General features: G+C 44.9%; 2 protein-coding genes and 1 pseudogene across 2 annotated transcripts; 2 read left to right on the top strand and 1 right to left on the bottom strand.

Annotated features, from left to right (window-relative positions):
• Positions 1–1,076: 1,076 nt before the first annotated feature.
• On the top strand, positions 1,077–4,740 carry LOC119283385. Its single transcript, XM_037562950.1, has 7 exons — positions 1,077–1,084; positions 1,856–2,080; positions 2,810–3,819; positions 4,018–4,193; positions 4,283–4,378; positions 4,538–4,646; positions 4,730–4,740. The coding sequence occupies exons 1-7, from the start codon at positions 1,077–1,079 to the stop codon at positions 4,738–4,740; spliced, it is 1,635 nt and encodes a 544-aa protein (XP_037418847.1).
• Positions 4,730–9,024, top strand: LOC119288613 (chaperonin CPN60-1, mitochondrial-like). The gene is made up of 11 exons (XM_037568200.1): positions 4,730–4,813; positions 4,894–4,927; positions 7,037–7,111; positions 7,196–7,255; positions 7,606–7,683; positions 7,768–7,833; positions 7,899–7,998; positions 8,085–8,188; positions 8,260–8,365; positions 8,448–8,526; positions 8,700–9,024. Exons 1-11 carry the CDS (start codon positions 4,758–4,760, stop codon positions 8,782–8,784), a joined length of 843 nt encoding a protein of 280 aa, XP_037424097.1. The 5' UTR covers positions 4,730–4,757; the 3' UTR covers positions 8,785–9,024.
• On the bottom strand, positions 9,008–14,929 carry LOC119283384 (annotated as a pseudogene).
• Between the last annotated feature and the right edge of the window lie 1,712 nt (positions 14,930–16,641).

Genomic DNA, 16,641 nt, shown 5'->3' with positions numbered 1-16,641 from the left:
AGTTATCGGATCACACATTTCATGATGAAATTGGATGAACTGTGCAAAATTTGCCGCTCCACTCTCAAGCTCAAGGTTTTCACCATGGTAATGCCACCCATGGTCATAGATGTTGTCATCACGCTCATCCTCTACGATCATGTTATGCATAATCACACAAGCAGTCATCACCTCCCACATAGTCTCTGAGCTCCATGTTCTAGCAGAGTGCCGCACAATAGCCCATCGAGATTGGAGCACACCAAAAGCACGCTCCACATCCTTCCTAACACTCTCTTGTTCTTTGGTAAACCTAATCCTCTTCTCTACTTGGGGATCGGAGATTATCTTCACAACATAGACGACCAAGGATAGATACCATCAGCTACGCATTATCACTTATTGTATTGGTGGCCATTGGTCTCATAGTTGACCTCTGGGGAATTACCTTTTGAAAGTCTCGAGAACCCTGGAGAGCACTAAAGCATGTTGATGTCATTGTGAGAACCGCCATGCCAAAAAAGAGTGCCAAATCCAAAGATCTCGTGATACCACAGCTTCAAGTATGACCATGCAACCATCAACATATCTCTTACTATATTGCCCCCGCCAAGCAAATTGACAGTTCTTTCATTCCCAGTGTGTATAATCAATGCTTACTAGCATCCCCGTAAAGCCTCTTGATTCATTGGTCGATAACAACCGGGCTATATCGTTAACATTTGGTTTTCTCAAGTACTCTGGGCCAAACACTCTAACATAGCTTTGCATAACCTGTATAATGACTCATGGCATGTGGACTCACTCATGCGTATGTACTCACCAACTAGATCACCGGGAACTCCGTATGCAAGCATCCGACCAGTTGCAACACATTTCTGATAAGAGGAGAAGCTAACCTTTCCAAGGGCATCGTACTTGCATTTGAAGTAATCATCATAACCCATCACTCCCTCCCGAATATGGTTGAACAGTGGTCTCGCCATCCGAAAGCGTCTTTGGAAATACTTGGCCTTGAATAGTGGGTCCGGGCGATGAAAATAATCGTTAAAGATTAGGATCTAGACATTTTCTCTGTTATGATTCAACCCAGGAGCATGGCTCGGTATCGATCCCCTAAACAATGGTCGCTGCCTCGAAATGTGCTCACGGATGATCAATGTAGCAACCACAACATCACTCTCATCGTCAGACGATTTTTGGACGATGATGAACATATAATGTTATTGTATAAAAAACGAGAGGACCGGGAAGGACGCACCACTGATGTACCAGTTATCGTGCCTACGGTAAACACTGGGTAGCCAAGTGCGGAGAGGATCTCATCCGAGCTAGCCGCCATGATCCCTTCGGAGTGAGACACCGACGGACCTGGATGGCTCTCGGTGTATTGAGCCATGTTTTTTGTCCACGGGGATCCAGACGGACGAGATAGTCGAAATGGATCGGCCGGTTGGAGTCCCTTATTACAACCAATATCAAAGTTTCTTTGGTTGCCGGAGAAAGTACACATATTAGATTTGGTTGCTCCGCTCGAGTGTTCATTGCTCCCTCACCTTGGCCCTCTTGGTAACTGGGTCAGCCAGCACTAGGCTGAGAGCCTTGGAGATACCGGCGCGGGCTCGCGGCGTCGCCCCTCTCGCTCTACTCTGGCAGAGGGCCGGGCCCTGGGACCAAAACACGAGACACGCGGCGCGGTTCACGGAACGGACCAAAACACAAGCGCGCACACGGCCGAAACGAAAAACCTCCACTTCGCTCCACCTCTCGCGCTCAGCCCGCACGCACGCCCCGCATTCCAAATGGACTGCAAGCCCTAGAGGTAGCTGTACGGAACGCGCTGCCGTCCCTCCGCCCCCGCTTCCCTCCCTCTTAGCTCGCCGGGGCGACGTGGCCTCCCCGTCTTCATCGCCGGTCGCACGCCTCCAGCCCTCGTAGCCTCGCAGCATCCCCGCGCCATCGTCGGGCACCTCGCGCCGCTCGCCGTCGCTCGCCGGCGCCGCCTCGCCGTCCCCGACGCCTTCCTCCGCTTCGGCCCCGTCGCCCCCTTCCTGCTCCTCTTCGCCCCCTTCGACGTCCCCGACAGGCACCCCGCCACAATGTAAGTGACGCCCGGTTGGAAGCTTTGGGGTTAGAGGGGGTTTGAACTTCAGGAAGTTTGGGGAATCGGGCTGGGCGCGCTGTCAGATAGTCGAAGTTTAGGGCCTCGCTGTCCCCGTCTGCCGTCGGCCGTCGCCCTTCCCGTCCCCGTCGCGTCACCCTCGACCCCCGGGTTGAGGGTTTTGGGGTCGCGGCCTGCAGGGGTTTTGGAGGGAATTTTGGGAATTCAGACTGGGCCATCGCTGTCAGACTTCAGATATGTAGGTTCAGTTATATGCCTGTTATTGTATTTTTCTTCAATCATTAACGAATACTCTTCATTAACTGTGTTGGGAGCAGTATTATTAAATTTTGCATCAACAAATAAAATTCTGCTCTTTGGTTTGCTAGAAATGCAGTATATTCCTTTGCAAGTTGATTGATGCACATGAGGATAGTCGATGTCCTTGTACAGTATGAAAGTTGATTACAAAAGAAAATTAAGACAAACAGGTTTGACCTGGAGTATTTGGTTTCTCATACATAGAGTTGATGAACTGCAATAGATGAAAAGTAATATTTGTTTCTTCATCTTAAGATATCTATTGATGAACTGCAATAGATAAAACAGTATGTTGTTCTCGTGATTATTGATTGCCAGATGGCAGTTTCTATTTTGGATACATCTATTTCTGTGATTGATGTAAAAAGACCAGCTTGCCATAAATGCTGAACTTTTTGTCTGTTTCAGGGATGATAAGAGCGATGTCAACTTTGAGAAGATTGGCCGGTCCGTGGAGAAGTCATGGCATACTTTGCTATACAAGGACCGTAACATTGTGCCTGAAGCTGTGGACCAAGGCCCGGATCCAACCTGCGTATTCTGCAGTTTTACAAAAGGGGGTCAAATGGAGATCCATCGCATATTTGCAGACAAGGGCATTCCATGCGACATCTGTTTATTTCCCAAGTCGATGGTGGAAGATTATCTTGCTTTGGATGGAATTGATATGACATTGTTCTGTCAGAACAAGGACTCTCTGCACAGGTCCTTGACAGCTAGCTATATCTTTCGAGAGTATGGTGTCGAAGCCACAAGCTCTGACTGGAAAGGCACTACTCGCCTTGCAATGAAAAGCTGCACCTATCTAGGCGACACGATTGCATTTGATCAGGTCGTGGAATTGCTTGATAAGGGCAAGCCGGTGCTTGCTATGATGATCATGGGTCCTGATTTTTGGATGCTTGGCGATGACGAAATTTACAAATGCAAACCTGTCTTCTTGTCAGGAGTGCTCCAAAAGCCGTTTGAGTACCACAGGGTACTCCTGACTGGACATGGAGAGACGGAAGTAACAAAGGAGAAGTTTGTTCCATTCCTCAACTCCCACAGCAACAAGTTTGGGCAGAACGGTGTTGGGCGTGCTTACTTCGAGGACCTAATGTGGTTTTTCACTTTGGAGGGCACCTACCCACCACTTCTTCGACATCAGCCGCCTAAAGTTAATGCACTCAACCGACCAAACCTCGACAAACTAAGGCGGCGGCCCGAGTGTGATAATCGACCAAACCTTGACATACGAAGGTGGCGGCCTGAATGTGATAACCGACGAAACCTCGATAAACCATGGAGGCGGCCTGAGTGTGATAATGGAGCAGTGAAACAAATGCAGGCACCTGGAAGAGCTGACGCTGCTTCCTCTTGGCGTCTTGACATGCCCCAGCAGATTACTAAGGTGACCAATGGTACTGCTTGGAATGGTATGACCTGTTACAAATTAAAAGCTTCTAGTTTACCGAGTTTTGATTGATTTCTGTGTAAATTAGATACCAGTTCTTTTTATTTCCTGCTGACACCACTTCGTTAGGAGTTAGTACTGTTCTTTACCGTGAGCTAGAAAATATATGCACCTTTTTGTCTCATTTAAGGGCCCTGGGCTGATCTTTGAACCTTTCCAGGTACAACCTGTCTCCGTGTTTTAACGAAGGAAATATTTGATCAAGGTTGCAAGCTTATGGCATCTGGAGTGAATGGAATTGATTTGAGAGATGGTATCTGCATGGCAGTTGATGATGTCGTGAGAAACTTGAAGAGCATGGCCCGAATGATAAACACTTTTCAGGAAATAGCACAGGTACCTCTTAATTTGCAACTAGTCACCTTCTGTACCTTTTCTTTTCTTCTGGAGACACACTACAATTTATCCATTGCCCTCTTTCGAAGGTGGGTACTATATCAGCTAATGGGGAGAAAGAACTTGGCGAGCTCATTGCAAAGGCTATTGTGATGGTTGATAAGGAGGAAGTTATCACCATTGTGGTAAGTCAAAGATTCAAATATTGTGCTTACGGTCATTACACAGTTTCTGCTCTATGTTGGCCTTGTATGCACTCAACTGGGCCCATATTATCAAACTCTTTCAGAGTATCTATTTATTCATCCTGTGTCTTTCTAAGTAGTTTGTGGAACATTTGATAGGATGGTAGCACTCGATGCAGCGAGCTTCAAGTTGTGAAATGCATAAAGCTTAAGAGAGGCTACTTCACTCGACACTTTATTACCAACCAAAAGAACAAAACATGTGTAAGTATTGTTTTTAGTTTCTTCTTAGTGTTCTGCTGTTTAAGTTTTAAATTCTTGGTTCTATATTTATGTTTTTTTTTGTTACAGGAACTAGATGATCCCTTAATCTTCATACATGATAAGATGGTATCCAATGTTCAAGCCATCAAAGTGTTGGAACTTGCTATCACGGTATTTTCATTGTTATCATGGATTGCCATGGTTTCCTCTAACTCTAATAAAACTAATGTTTTATATTTCTGCTTAAACAGGAAGGAAGGCCTCTGCTTATTGAAAGGCATGAAGGTCAGTATTAAATCCACATCACACAGCACCTTATCCACGTAATTACCCACTGGAAAACATGTTAAAGGATTTATATTTCGTAAACAACACCTTCCTCGCATTTGGACATTTCTTCTGGACATGCCCTCTTTCTTTGTATTTATGACATTCTGGTGCGAAAATTGGAAGCATTTGAAGATTCAACTTTGTATGGAGTTGCCTCTTTGGTGATTGTCTTGCCGATAGAAAATAACTTTGCACCCCTGTTCCCATCTCCTTCCTGCTGAACGGTATGCTTCCACTGACTTGATGTATTGATCTGACCAGAGCTAGCTTCTTGAGTTGTTACTCTGCTCGGACAGCATGATGCACAAGTTCCTGTAGATTTTGACAAGGAACCACGTCTGCCCTTTCTTCTAGATCTTCATTGAGTCCATAACTAAATCTGGCCATGGTGTTAGTGGTGCATGCGGCAGCTTAACTTTGAACTTTGTTATTTTTCTTTTTTGCACATGGATGCTGGTCCGACGCTCTGTTCCGTTATCCTTTTTTATAGTGGAACCTGGTCCCATTTTGGGAATCGTATGGGAAAAAATCTGGCCACGGTCGCTTCCTCCGGCTCCTCTACTCCTGTTCTTATCATCAAGATTTCCATCTCTATAATATTTATCAACACTAGAAGTACCTTGATGCAATTGCTGCAGTCGAGTCTACAAGGGCCTAGTGAAGTGCTCCGGAACAAAGCACCTTCTCATGATGTTCTCTAGTTGCGTCCATGTTTGCGGGCGTCCTCCAGCACGGCTCAATTGGTTTCACCAAATTATAGTATAACAGGTGAACTCAATTGATGCAGTTCGCACCTTTTTCTCCTCTGTCTAGCGGTGGCTATCAAAGATTTGGCCCACGCGCATCTCCCACTCCTTATAGTCATGGGGCTCAGCTTTTCCATTGGATGATGGTATGGTAGGTTTGAGTTTACCAATACCAGCATCGTCATGGTCACGATGAGTACGCCCATGAACTCCTCTCATGGCATAGCCTCCATTTGCAGCACCTCCGCAGTCATGATGGGCACGTCTTGGCGGTTGCTGGTAGAAGCTCTCAGCACCGTCGGATGGCTCTCCTCCATTATCTCCAGGGCCCTCCTCCAACTGGTGACCCTGCTGTCCAGGGAGTTGTCGATGCCCACCCCTTGCAGCAACTCCACCTCGTGACCATGACGTCGGTGTCAATTGAAGAACAGCATTGGTTAGGGAGTTGAGTTCTCTACCAAGTTTAGTCTGCAAAGCTGTTATGCGCTTCTCCACTTGGTTCAGCACATACTCCAACCCTTGAACAAAGGTTGCAGACAAGCTTGGATCATAAACAGGCAGTGGCACCTCCTCCTCCTTCAGATGTTCAACAGGAACACCGCTGGACCTCCTGGACCCATGGCAGCTTCCCAGAGAATCAAATCAGCAAAGGGGAGAAATAGTACCGTGATCAACCTTGAGCACTGATTACCAAATGATGCGCGATTATATGGAGATTTTTCATGGTAATAGCAAATATACAAGCATGAACTCAAGAACAACAGCAAAAAGTAGTTAGCTAAAATAGTAGCAATATAGTGATACGATAGCCAGTTTGGGTTATAAGGACACAACGTCACAACCCTAAACCATAAAACTTGTGAACCTAAGAGGAACCACAAGTAAGAACCTCAAGGATTCTAAATGGATTGAAGAATAGGCTCTTCAAGCCACCTACAAGAGCTAATACTTTCCTGATTTAGTGCTCAGCAGAATAACACCCAGTCTTGGGTTTTATAAACAAAACATCCAAACTCAAAACCCCCCTCCCTACATATGAGGGTGCCCCTCTATTTATAGGACCCACAAACTTGTACTACAGGCCTACTAAGGTGTGGAAGCTAGTTGGCAATAGTGGCTAGTTCATGAACCTGACTAAAAGCTACTTTTACAGCAGTAAATTTTTTTGGAAATGACTTCCTCAAGCTGCAGCTGTTAAGTCATTTTTATTTGTTAGGCATTTATCTCAGTAAAAAATCAGGAGTTACCGCACTGGCACAGGTCTGGTCATATCTAACCGTGTACATAATTTCTTAATTTCACTGGATACAAAATTTAGGTCTGCGCGGTCAAAGTTCCTGGTCATGGAGAGAACATGGAACTCAATTTACTTGCTATCGTTACAGGCGGGCAAGTATGTCAACACCCAATACCTTTTTTATTTATTCTATTTCCAAATTATCAGATTATATTAAATTTTGCACCTTGCTGGGATCAGATCTTTACTGAAGAAAATGGAATGAACCTTTTGCCTCACACACTTGGCACTTGTAAGAAGGTAAGTCGTTTTTACTGGTGGTGAACTGTATGTTTTGGTTTGGATCTTAGCAATCAAACCATCCAATAGCACAATAAAGAACCTTATTGGAAAGTATAAACTTGTGAAATTAAAATTTTCCATCCTAGTTTCTTGTGAAGAAGGTTTAATTTTGTTGGCACTGAATATTATACTTTTGTAGACTATCAGGGATAGTGCCATTCAAATTACATGAGGAACGTTCTTTGTACACATAGAAGGGACACTGTTAATTTGATTCTTGTATAGGAGATTGTATATCTGCATTATGTTCAAGGTTGATAAGAGCTGTTTATGTGGTTAAATCAAAGTGATGAAATGTGTGTCTGTAGGTCATAGTATCTGAGGATGACTGCACAATCTTTGGTGGAGCCGCTGATGATAATACTATCGAGAACAGAACTAAGCAGGTTCAATCTTGTTTTTGTCAATTTAAAGTTTCGATGAAACATTTTATGTTACATAATCATCTCTGTGAAATTCATTTTTAACAGCTGAGATCTGCAACTGAGAAAAGCACGGGATTGGCAGAAATGTATTGTTGTGCTATTACTATGAAGGTAAAACTTATTATCATTTTGAATACGTAAACATGATCAGTATTTTGATAGGATATTTCATTTAGATTGGTGGAATGGATGAACTGGAGATTGGTGAGAAGAAAGACCGAGTGACACATGCGCTAAATGCCACGAGAGCTGCAGTTGAGGAGGGCATTGTACCAGGTACCATACTGAAACTCTGCCGTCGAGTGTTTGTGTTATTAAATATCAGGAAATCATGGCTGAAAGTGTGTTCTGTATGTACATAGGTGGTGGTGTTGCCCTGGTTTATGCGGCAAAAGACCTGGATAAGCTGGACACTGTAAATGTTGGCCAAAAGAGCGGTGTTCAGATTATTCAAAATGTCTTGAAGGTATGGATTTCTTTACTTTTCAATTAACTCCTCACATTTTTGCATCGTTACATGGATAGAGTATTCTGCAGATACCATTTCACACCAATGCTTCAAGTGCTGGTCGTGATGGTGATGACATTCTTAGCAAGATCTTAGAGCAGAACAATACTGGCCTGGCATATGATGCTGCCAAAGGTAGGGCGCCAAGTTTATTCCTTGTCTGATTTATTGGGAGTTAGAAACGTGGAAATCATATCTAAACTGATCTCCCTACCAGGTGAATATGCCGATATGCTGGAGGCCGGTTCCATTGAGCCATTTAAAGCGATCAGAATAGCCCTGATGGATGTCCAACGGTAAATTAAAAATAGTTTTGTTTAACACTGTCAATGGCTAATGATGGTATAGTCACACATCCACATGACAAACACTAGTGAAACTGCTTTAGGTCAATACTCCTGTTAGATCGATATGCAACAATACCTTTTCTTTCTTTGTGTGAGCTATGACACTTTTTTTAAAATTGCAGAGAGTCATGTCAAATGTTAACTGACACAGGCGGCCACTTGAGCCCGAAGGAAAGAACGCAGAACAAGCAATTTGCGGTGCCATGAGCAGGACGTTTTTAACCTGCTTTAACTCTGATTACTAAGTTTACATTTAGGTTTGAACATCTTATAATTTGGAACGGAGGGGGCACTTATTTGCACTATCGATCCGTGTCACTCTGTTTCATGCCTCGAATATTTGTTTGAGACAACTGTTACAGCCTACCAGGACTATGTTGCCTTTACTTGCAAGAATGCTCAACTTTGCTTCATGCTTAGTGGAGCTGGTTTACTTATTTGCAACCTTGCTGTAGAGCCAGATGACGCCAGCCAAGAGCCACCCGCTGACCGTCTATCACCAGTATCGATATCGCCATGATCATCCCTGATCACAGCTCAATCGATAATGGTGATAGACGGTTTGAAACACAGAAATGGTACATTACGGTCGTTCAATATGGCTATGATGAGAGCCATGGATGGAGGGAAGTAGTACTCCCATATCCATGCCAGAGGAACAAACCCAACCTGCAACCATACAGCGGACACAGATTAGTGCAAATTCTATCACCAGGTTATATTACGTATCCCATAATACATCGTTGATATGCTGCATTCTTACCACCATGATGCACACATCATTAATCTGTATCGACGAGGTAGAAACTACCACAAGTAACTGAACTGAATTTTTGCAGTGTTGTCATGGCATCGTGGAGCCAAACTCACCGTGTAGTTTCTCATGCGCTGGAACATGGCGCGGCTGGTGAGGACGGCGCAGACGATGACGCCGAGGCCGGGCTACGTGAACACGATGTCGTAGGCGGCCCTGGCGGCGTCCGTCGCTTCCGACACCGCGATGCCGATGTCGGCCTTCTTCAACGCCGTCGTCCGTCATCCCGCACACGTGGCCCTTGGCCTGAAGGAGCCGCACGATCTCGTGCCTGTGCTTCGGGAACACGCGCGCGAACCGGTCCGCGCTCTCCGACTAGCTCCTCCACCGACCACCGGCACCGCCGCCGCCCCGTCGCTGTCGCTGCCGCTGCCGCGGCGGCCGAACAGCGCCGCTGACGGGTGCATGTCGGTCCCTATCCCGAGGTGCCTTGCCGGCCGGTCTCCCTGGCGATCGCCAGGTGGTTGCCGGTGATCATCTTCAGGCACACGCCGAGATCCAGGGCCTTGCGGATGGTGTCGGCGCTATCATTCGTGCTGCGGCGAGTCGAACAGCGGCAGCACTGCACGCCGCAGAAGACCCATGGCCTGCCATCGCCGTGCCTCGATTTCACATGGACCTCCTGACCTCAGGCATCAAGGCAATCTGCTTCAGAATTCAGAATGCAGTGTACATCCACCAGTCTTCAGAATTCAGAATGTATGCTACTAGCATTACCTTCGGTCTTCATCTTTCCCGGCGGTTCCGCGCTGCTCTGGTGGCTTCGCGGGGAGGCGGATCAGGAGGGATGTGGCCATGGTTGACTGGTCGGCAGCGCCTCCGGTCAGATCTGCTCTGGCCGGTGCCGTTGGCGGTGGTGGCCATCTCCTTCGTCGGGGGTGGTTGGCCTTAGGCTGAATGGTCAGATCTTGAGATCCGCCGTCTAGTTCCGCGCTGCGAGTCGGGAAGACATAGTTGCCGATAAAAACCAAGCCGATGGCAGGCGATGCCGGCGTTCTGCGTTGTTACCTTGATGAAGGCATCGTCGCGTAACTACTGTCGACCCACTCGTGCTGCTTCAGGGGAAACCCTAGGATCTGGATCGGACGATGGCGGCACTGTGGTGTCGTTTTCTCTCTTGGGAGCATCATTTATGGAGAAGAGCTGAAGACAGAGGTAGGAGGTGGAGCACCCTTAAAAACAACAAATTCTTCAGTTTGTTCGATATCATAGTAACTATAAACACCATTTTCACAAATAGATAAGATTTCATTATCACTAAACTCACATAGGTAGGGAAGGTGTTTTTTAGGGTTCTTAGAGCGACAAGTAAAATCACAAAGTTCACAAAGATTCCAAGCATAACATAGCAAACAATTTATCTGATTCCATAAGAGTCTCCCTTTTTCAGACAAACGATGACGCATAAAATGAGCATGCTCATCTAAAGATTTGTCCTCAACTAAACTAGTTGGGGTTTCAGCATAAGCACATATGGATCAAAGATAATCTAAGTAGAAAACTATAAGTGGATCCATAAACCTTTTTGTTTCTGATTTTTTAATAAACACACAATTATACCAAGCAAACAAGCCAAGTAAGACATGAAGGCAAACGAAAGAAATGCGAATAAGAAGGCACATATTTTTGTATTTTCTGAAAAAGTTTTAAAAGTGGGGGAGAGGAAAACAAGAGGCAAATGGCAAATAATGTAATGTAAGAGATGAGCGTTTATGATGGGTACTTGGTAGGCTTGATGTAGAACCTCTCCGGCAACGACGCCAGAAATTCTTCCTGCTACTTCTTGAGATTGCATTGGTTTTTCCCTTTAAGAGGAAACAGTGATGCAGCAAAGTAGAGATAAGTATTTCCCTCAGTTTTGAGAACCAAGGTATCAATCCAGTAGGAGATACACGCAAGTCTCCAATCTATGCACCTGCACAAACAATCAAACACTTGCACCCGACGGGATAAAGGTGTTGTCAATCCCTTCATGGTCACTTGCAAAGGTAAGATCTGATAGAGATAGATATAAAAGATTACTAAAACGTAAAACAAAGTAAAAATAAATAAATTGCAGTGAGGTATTTTTGGTTTTTTTTGGTTTATAGGTCTAAAGATATATGATGGAAAATAGACACGGGGGGCATAGGTTTCACTAGAGGCTTCTCTCTTGAAGGAAAATAATATGATGGGTGAACAAATTATTATCGAGCAATTGATAGAAAAGCGCAAAGTTATGACGATATCCAAGGCAATGATTATGAATATAGGCATCACGTCTGTGTCAACTAGACCGACTCTTGTTCTGCATCTACTACTATTACTCCACACATTGACCACTATCCAGCATGCATATAAAGTACTCCCTCCATTTTTATTTAGTTCGCATATTAGCTTTGGTCAAAGTCAAGCTTTATTAACTTTGACCAAGTTTATAAACAAAAATATTAATATTTACAATAATAAATTAATATCATTAGATTTATTATTCAATGTACTTTCACATCATATAGATTTGTTATAGTAAATGCTTATATTTTTTTTATATAAACTTGGTCAAACTTTACGAAGTTTGACTTCAATCAACTCTAATATGCAGAGTAAATAAAAACGGAGAGAGTATTAAGTTCAAAAGAACAGAGTAACGCCTTAAGCAAGATGACATGATGTAGAGGGATAAACTCAAGCAATATGATGAAAACCCCATCTTTTTACCCTTGATGGCAACAACACAATACGTGTCTCGCTACCCCTACTTTGTCACTGGGTGAGATCACCACAAGATTGAACCCAAAACCAAGCACCTCTTCCATTGCAAGAAGAACCAATCTAGTTGGTCAAACCAAACCGATAATTCAAAGAGAAATACAAAGATATCAAATCATGCATATAAGAATTCAGAGAAGATTCAAATAATATTCATAGATAAATTGTTCATAAATCCACAATTCATCGGATCTCGATAAACACACCGCAAAAGAATATTACATCAAGGAGAACATAGTATTGAGGATCAAAGAGAGAGAAGAAGCCATCTAGCTACTAGCTATATATGGACCCGTAGGTCTGTGGTAAACTACTCATGTTTCATCGGAAGGGAAATAGAGTTGATGTAGAAGCCCTCCGTGATCGAATCCCCCTCCAACAGGGTGCCGGAAAAGGTCCCTAGATGGGATATCATGGGTATCGAAGGTTACGACGGTGAAAAAGTATTTTGGTGGATGCTTCTGGTTGTTTGGGCATATTTAGGAATTTATAGGCCAAGAATTAGGGTTGGAGGAGCTCCGAGGGGCCCACCATCCCTCAGGGCACGCCCCCCCTGAGGCACGCCCCTGAGGCTTGTGGCCTCCTTGGGACTCCTCTGACTTCATCTCCAAGTCCTACGTGTGTCTTCTTGTCCAAAAAAAATAATCATGACATTTTTATTCCATTTGGACTCCATTTGATATTCCTTTTCTGTAAAACTCAAAAACAAGGAAAAAAACAAAAACTGGCACCGAGCTCTGGGTTAATAAGTTAGTCCCAAAAATAATATAAAATAGAATATTAATGCATATAAAACATCCAAAATAGATAATATAATAGCTTGGGACAATAAAAAATTATAGATACGTTGGAGACGAATCAGACGTCATCGAGTTGAACGTGTGCTGAACGCGGAGGTGCCATACGTTCAGTACTTGATCGAGACAAATCGTTAAGGTGTACGACTACATCAACCGCGTTGATAAACGCTTCGGCTTAGCGATCTACAAAGGTATGTAGATGTTTTCCCTCTCTCATAGCTATACATCTACATGGATAGATCTTACGTGTGCGTAGATTTTTTTTTTGTTTTCCATGCAATGTTCCCTAACACGGTGGCCCCGTTGGGCGCCGTGGTGGCGTCGACGGATGGACGGACTGGCAAGGATGATGCAGATTTCTCTTCTGAAGATGGGTCAACGGTTCGATGATGATGGCGGCGTCTAAAACGTGTGCATGTGGTGTATAAATCTGCTGCACCGGCTGTGGGTTCCGATACGTTATGTGGATGGATCGGCGATGACACCAGTTTTAGATATGAGGAGTGAGAGCACTCCACATTATCGTGTTTTATAGGTGTGAGTGGTGGCTTCGGGTGGCTTGATGAATGTTCTTGTTAACCTATGTTGAATAATAAATAAAGATGGCCCTATGCATCGATTGCTGCAGAGGCGGGTCTTAATCTTCTTTTCCAAAAAAATGTTACTAGGATTTTTTTGACGTGAAAAATATTACTAGGATTACCTGGTAAGCAACTGCTATAGTGAACGGAGGCCCCTCTCGGCGAAGCTGTCCAGGACCCATTGTGCCTTCTCGGCGATATTGTTGTTGTTCTAGCACAGGTTTGAGGATTTGTAAGACGACCACCATCAGATCAGATGTTTTGAGTTAGTATGACTTGTCACTGTAAATTATTAAGTCCCATTTCGCAAATATATATATATTATTAAGTTCCATGTTGTTAGATTACAATCGGCAGCACTGATGATATACAGTAATGAACTTCTTCAGTAAATGAGAGGGAGAACCTCCTTAGGAGCACCTTTGCTGACCCGGAACCAATTGCCGCCAAAATCAATGTATGCAATGGCCATCGTCTTGTCGACTGGATTGAACGGGACAAAGTGAACTTCAATGATGTTTGCACGTGCCTAAGAAAGAACAGGTAACATTTGTGATTTTTTGTAAGATCCAAAATGATGTTGGCTTTTCATGTTGATCATAGTAGGAAGCAATGGGGAAAAGAATACATGGTGGTGATCCTAAGATCAGTAAGGAAAAAACAAGAGGCCAGGAAAAAAACATAAAAAGGGGGGAACTTGTTCTAAATCTCAGCCCATTAGCCGATCCTCTCTAGCGGCATTGCGAACGGGTGCAATAGACAAGTTGCACCAGCTTGAACACCAAAGGTCAATGCCCTGTCGTATCGCCTGCAGAACCTCTTGGACAGAGGCCTCCTTGTTTCTGAAAGAGCACTGATTCTGCTCCATCCAAAGAGCAAAACTGGCAGAAGTAGGATTTTTCCCATCCTTGACGATGAAGCCTATCATTGCAGCATAGCCTATTAAGTAGCATTAGCCAGTAGAAGATCTTCAACTTCCCTGGCGCCCAGATCCTCCAGATAAGCTGCCTCAAACTGGTGGTGTAGTTCGCTTGGAACTACGATGTGTATGCAGCGGAAGCGGAGTAGCAGCCGCTGGCTTCTAGGTTCCACCTAATCTCGTCATGTGTGTCCAGGCTGAGGCTGATTGCCGCTGAGCGTATGAGCCTCGCCATTGCCACACAGTCTCGGACGAGCTGGTCCGTTTTCCCGTGCGCTAGGTCCATGATCCAGGTGTCTCCCTGCAGGGCAGCAGCAACTGTTCTATTCTCTATTTTAGAGTGTTTGTACAACATCAGAAACAACACCTTCAGGGTACCTGCTCCCAGCCAAGAGCAGGTCCAGAACCTTGCAGTTCGGCCATTCCCAAGTGTCACCGGTGTCACTGTGCTGAAGAAGGTTTTTTCAGTCTCTGAGCATGGGACCTCCATGCCCACCGATGGCCTGTCCGGGTGTTTCCATGCCAGCCACATCCATCTTTGCCAGAGTGCACGGCCAAACCGTTCGAGGTCCAATATGTCGAGCCCTCCCTTGTCGAGAGGGGAGCACACCTTAGTCCAGCTTACTTTACACTTTCCACCAGTAAGCTCTTCTTCCTATGCTCAAAGGAAAGGCCACCTTACTTTGTCGATTTCTTTGAAAAATTTCTTTGGCATACGAAGCACAGTCATGCAAAAGGTTGGGATGGCACTTAGTACAGCTCTGACCAATATCCATCACCCTGCTATACTCAACAGTTTGCCCTTCCAACCGGCTAACCTCGCCTTGATGCGATCTAACGCAAATTTAAGGTGCACCAGCCTAGTTCTAGTCAGTGTCAGTGGCAGGCCTAGATATTTGAGTGGAAAGGCAGTGATTTGGCCCCCAAACTATGCAGGCCCTGCTGAATGTTGATGTTATCACAACGAATTGGAGTTGCCGTTGATTTCTGCCAGTTGATCTTCAGCCCTGTCGCCTCTCCAAACAGGTTCAGAATTATAAGAAATGCTTCCATCTCTTCTTTGTCTGAGTTCATGAAGATGATTGTGTCATCTGCATAAAGACTGACCTGCAACTTGAGCTCTCTCCTAGGTAGGGGTTGAATCATTTGCTGCTGGACTGCTTCATTAATCAGCCGCTGCAACGGATCAATTGCAATGATGAACAGGAGAGGAGATAACGGGTCCCCCTATCGAAGACCTTTTTGGTGCTTTATCTTGCTCCTTGGGGCGTCATTGAGTAGGAATTCAAAACTACAAGACGACGGCAACCAGGCGATCCAGTCCCACCATATGGCACTGAATCCCAGCTCCTCCAGTAGCTCCGATAGGTAGTCCTTGTGATCCATTATTAATGTGCAGGCTCAAATCAGGTGAGATGATTCAGAAATCTCTTTGGGATCAGAAAGCATATTTATGATGGCCATATCAATTGCATATTGATTATCATCGCTTGATGCTCTTGCAGTCAACAAGATAATCATGTCCTTATCCATTCATCTGCTAAAAACTTGAAATTACCAAAAGGAAGCTTGCACGCAGTGTTACACTGCTAATAAATCTCAGAATTCTCAGGATATTCCACTACAAAAAAAGACACATCCGTGACATTTTGGGCCGAACGAATTTTTTCTGTCATACTTATGACACTTCTATGACAATAATTGTGACAAAACACGGTATCATCATAGATGTGGTAGGGTCCTGCTTCTATGACAAAAAATCATGATAGAAATGGGATTTTCATCCTGGGCGGGCCGGAGACGCAGTTGCATGACATTCTTTGGGCCGTCCATGATGGAAAAAACCGTGGTAGAAGCGAGGGCGAGGAAAATATCGGGGTGTTCCAGGTTACGGTGGGTGGTCGGGGCCGAGCGATGCGCGTTTCTCTCATACACGCACGCGCGTGGGTGCAAGGCGTTGGGCTCTAACTGAAACCGAGCGATTGCACTGCAGGCTACGCGTTACTGAACCCGAGCGATCGATCGATGGCTGTTAACTGAACCCGATCGAGCGATTCCTTCGCTACTGCTGCTAACTGAAGCCGATCGATGCTGCCTCTGGATGAACAGTGAGCGTTGCTGGGGGGGTTTGGATGAACACTTCCCGGTGTGGGTGGATGAACAGGACCCCGTGGTGTTGCCTCTGGATGAACACTGAGCGTT

The sequence above is a fragment of the Triticum dicoccoides genome, chromosome 4A (assembly GCF_002162155.2).
Source record: "Triticum dicoccoides isolate Atlit2015 ecotype Zavitan chromosome 4A, WEW_v2.0, whole genome shotgun sequence".
NCBI lineage: Eukaryota > Viridiplantae > Streptophyta > Magnoliopsida > Poales > Poaceae > Triticum > Triticum dicoccoides.
The sequence above is the reverse complement of the archived record's forward strand: the minus strand, read 5'-3'. Positions and strand labels throughout refer to the sequence as shown.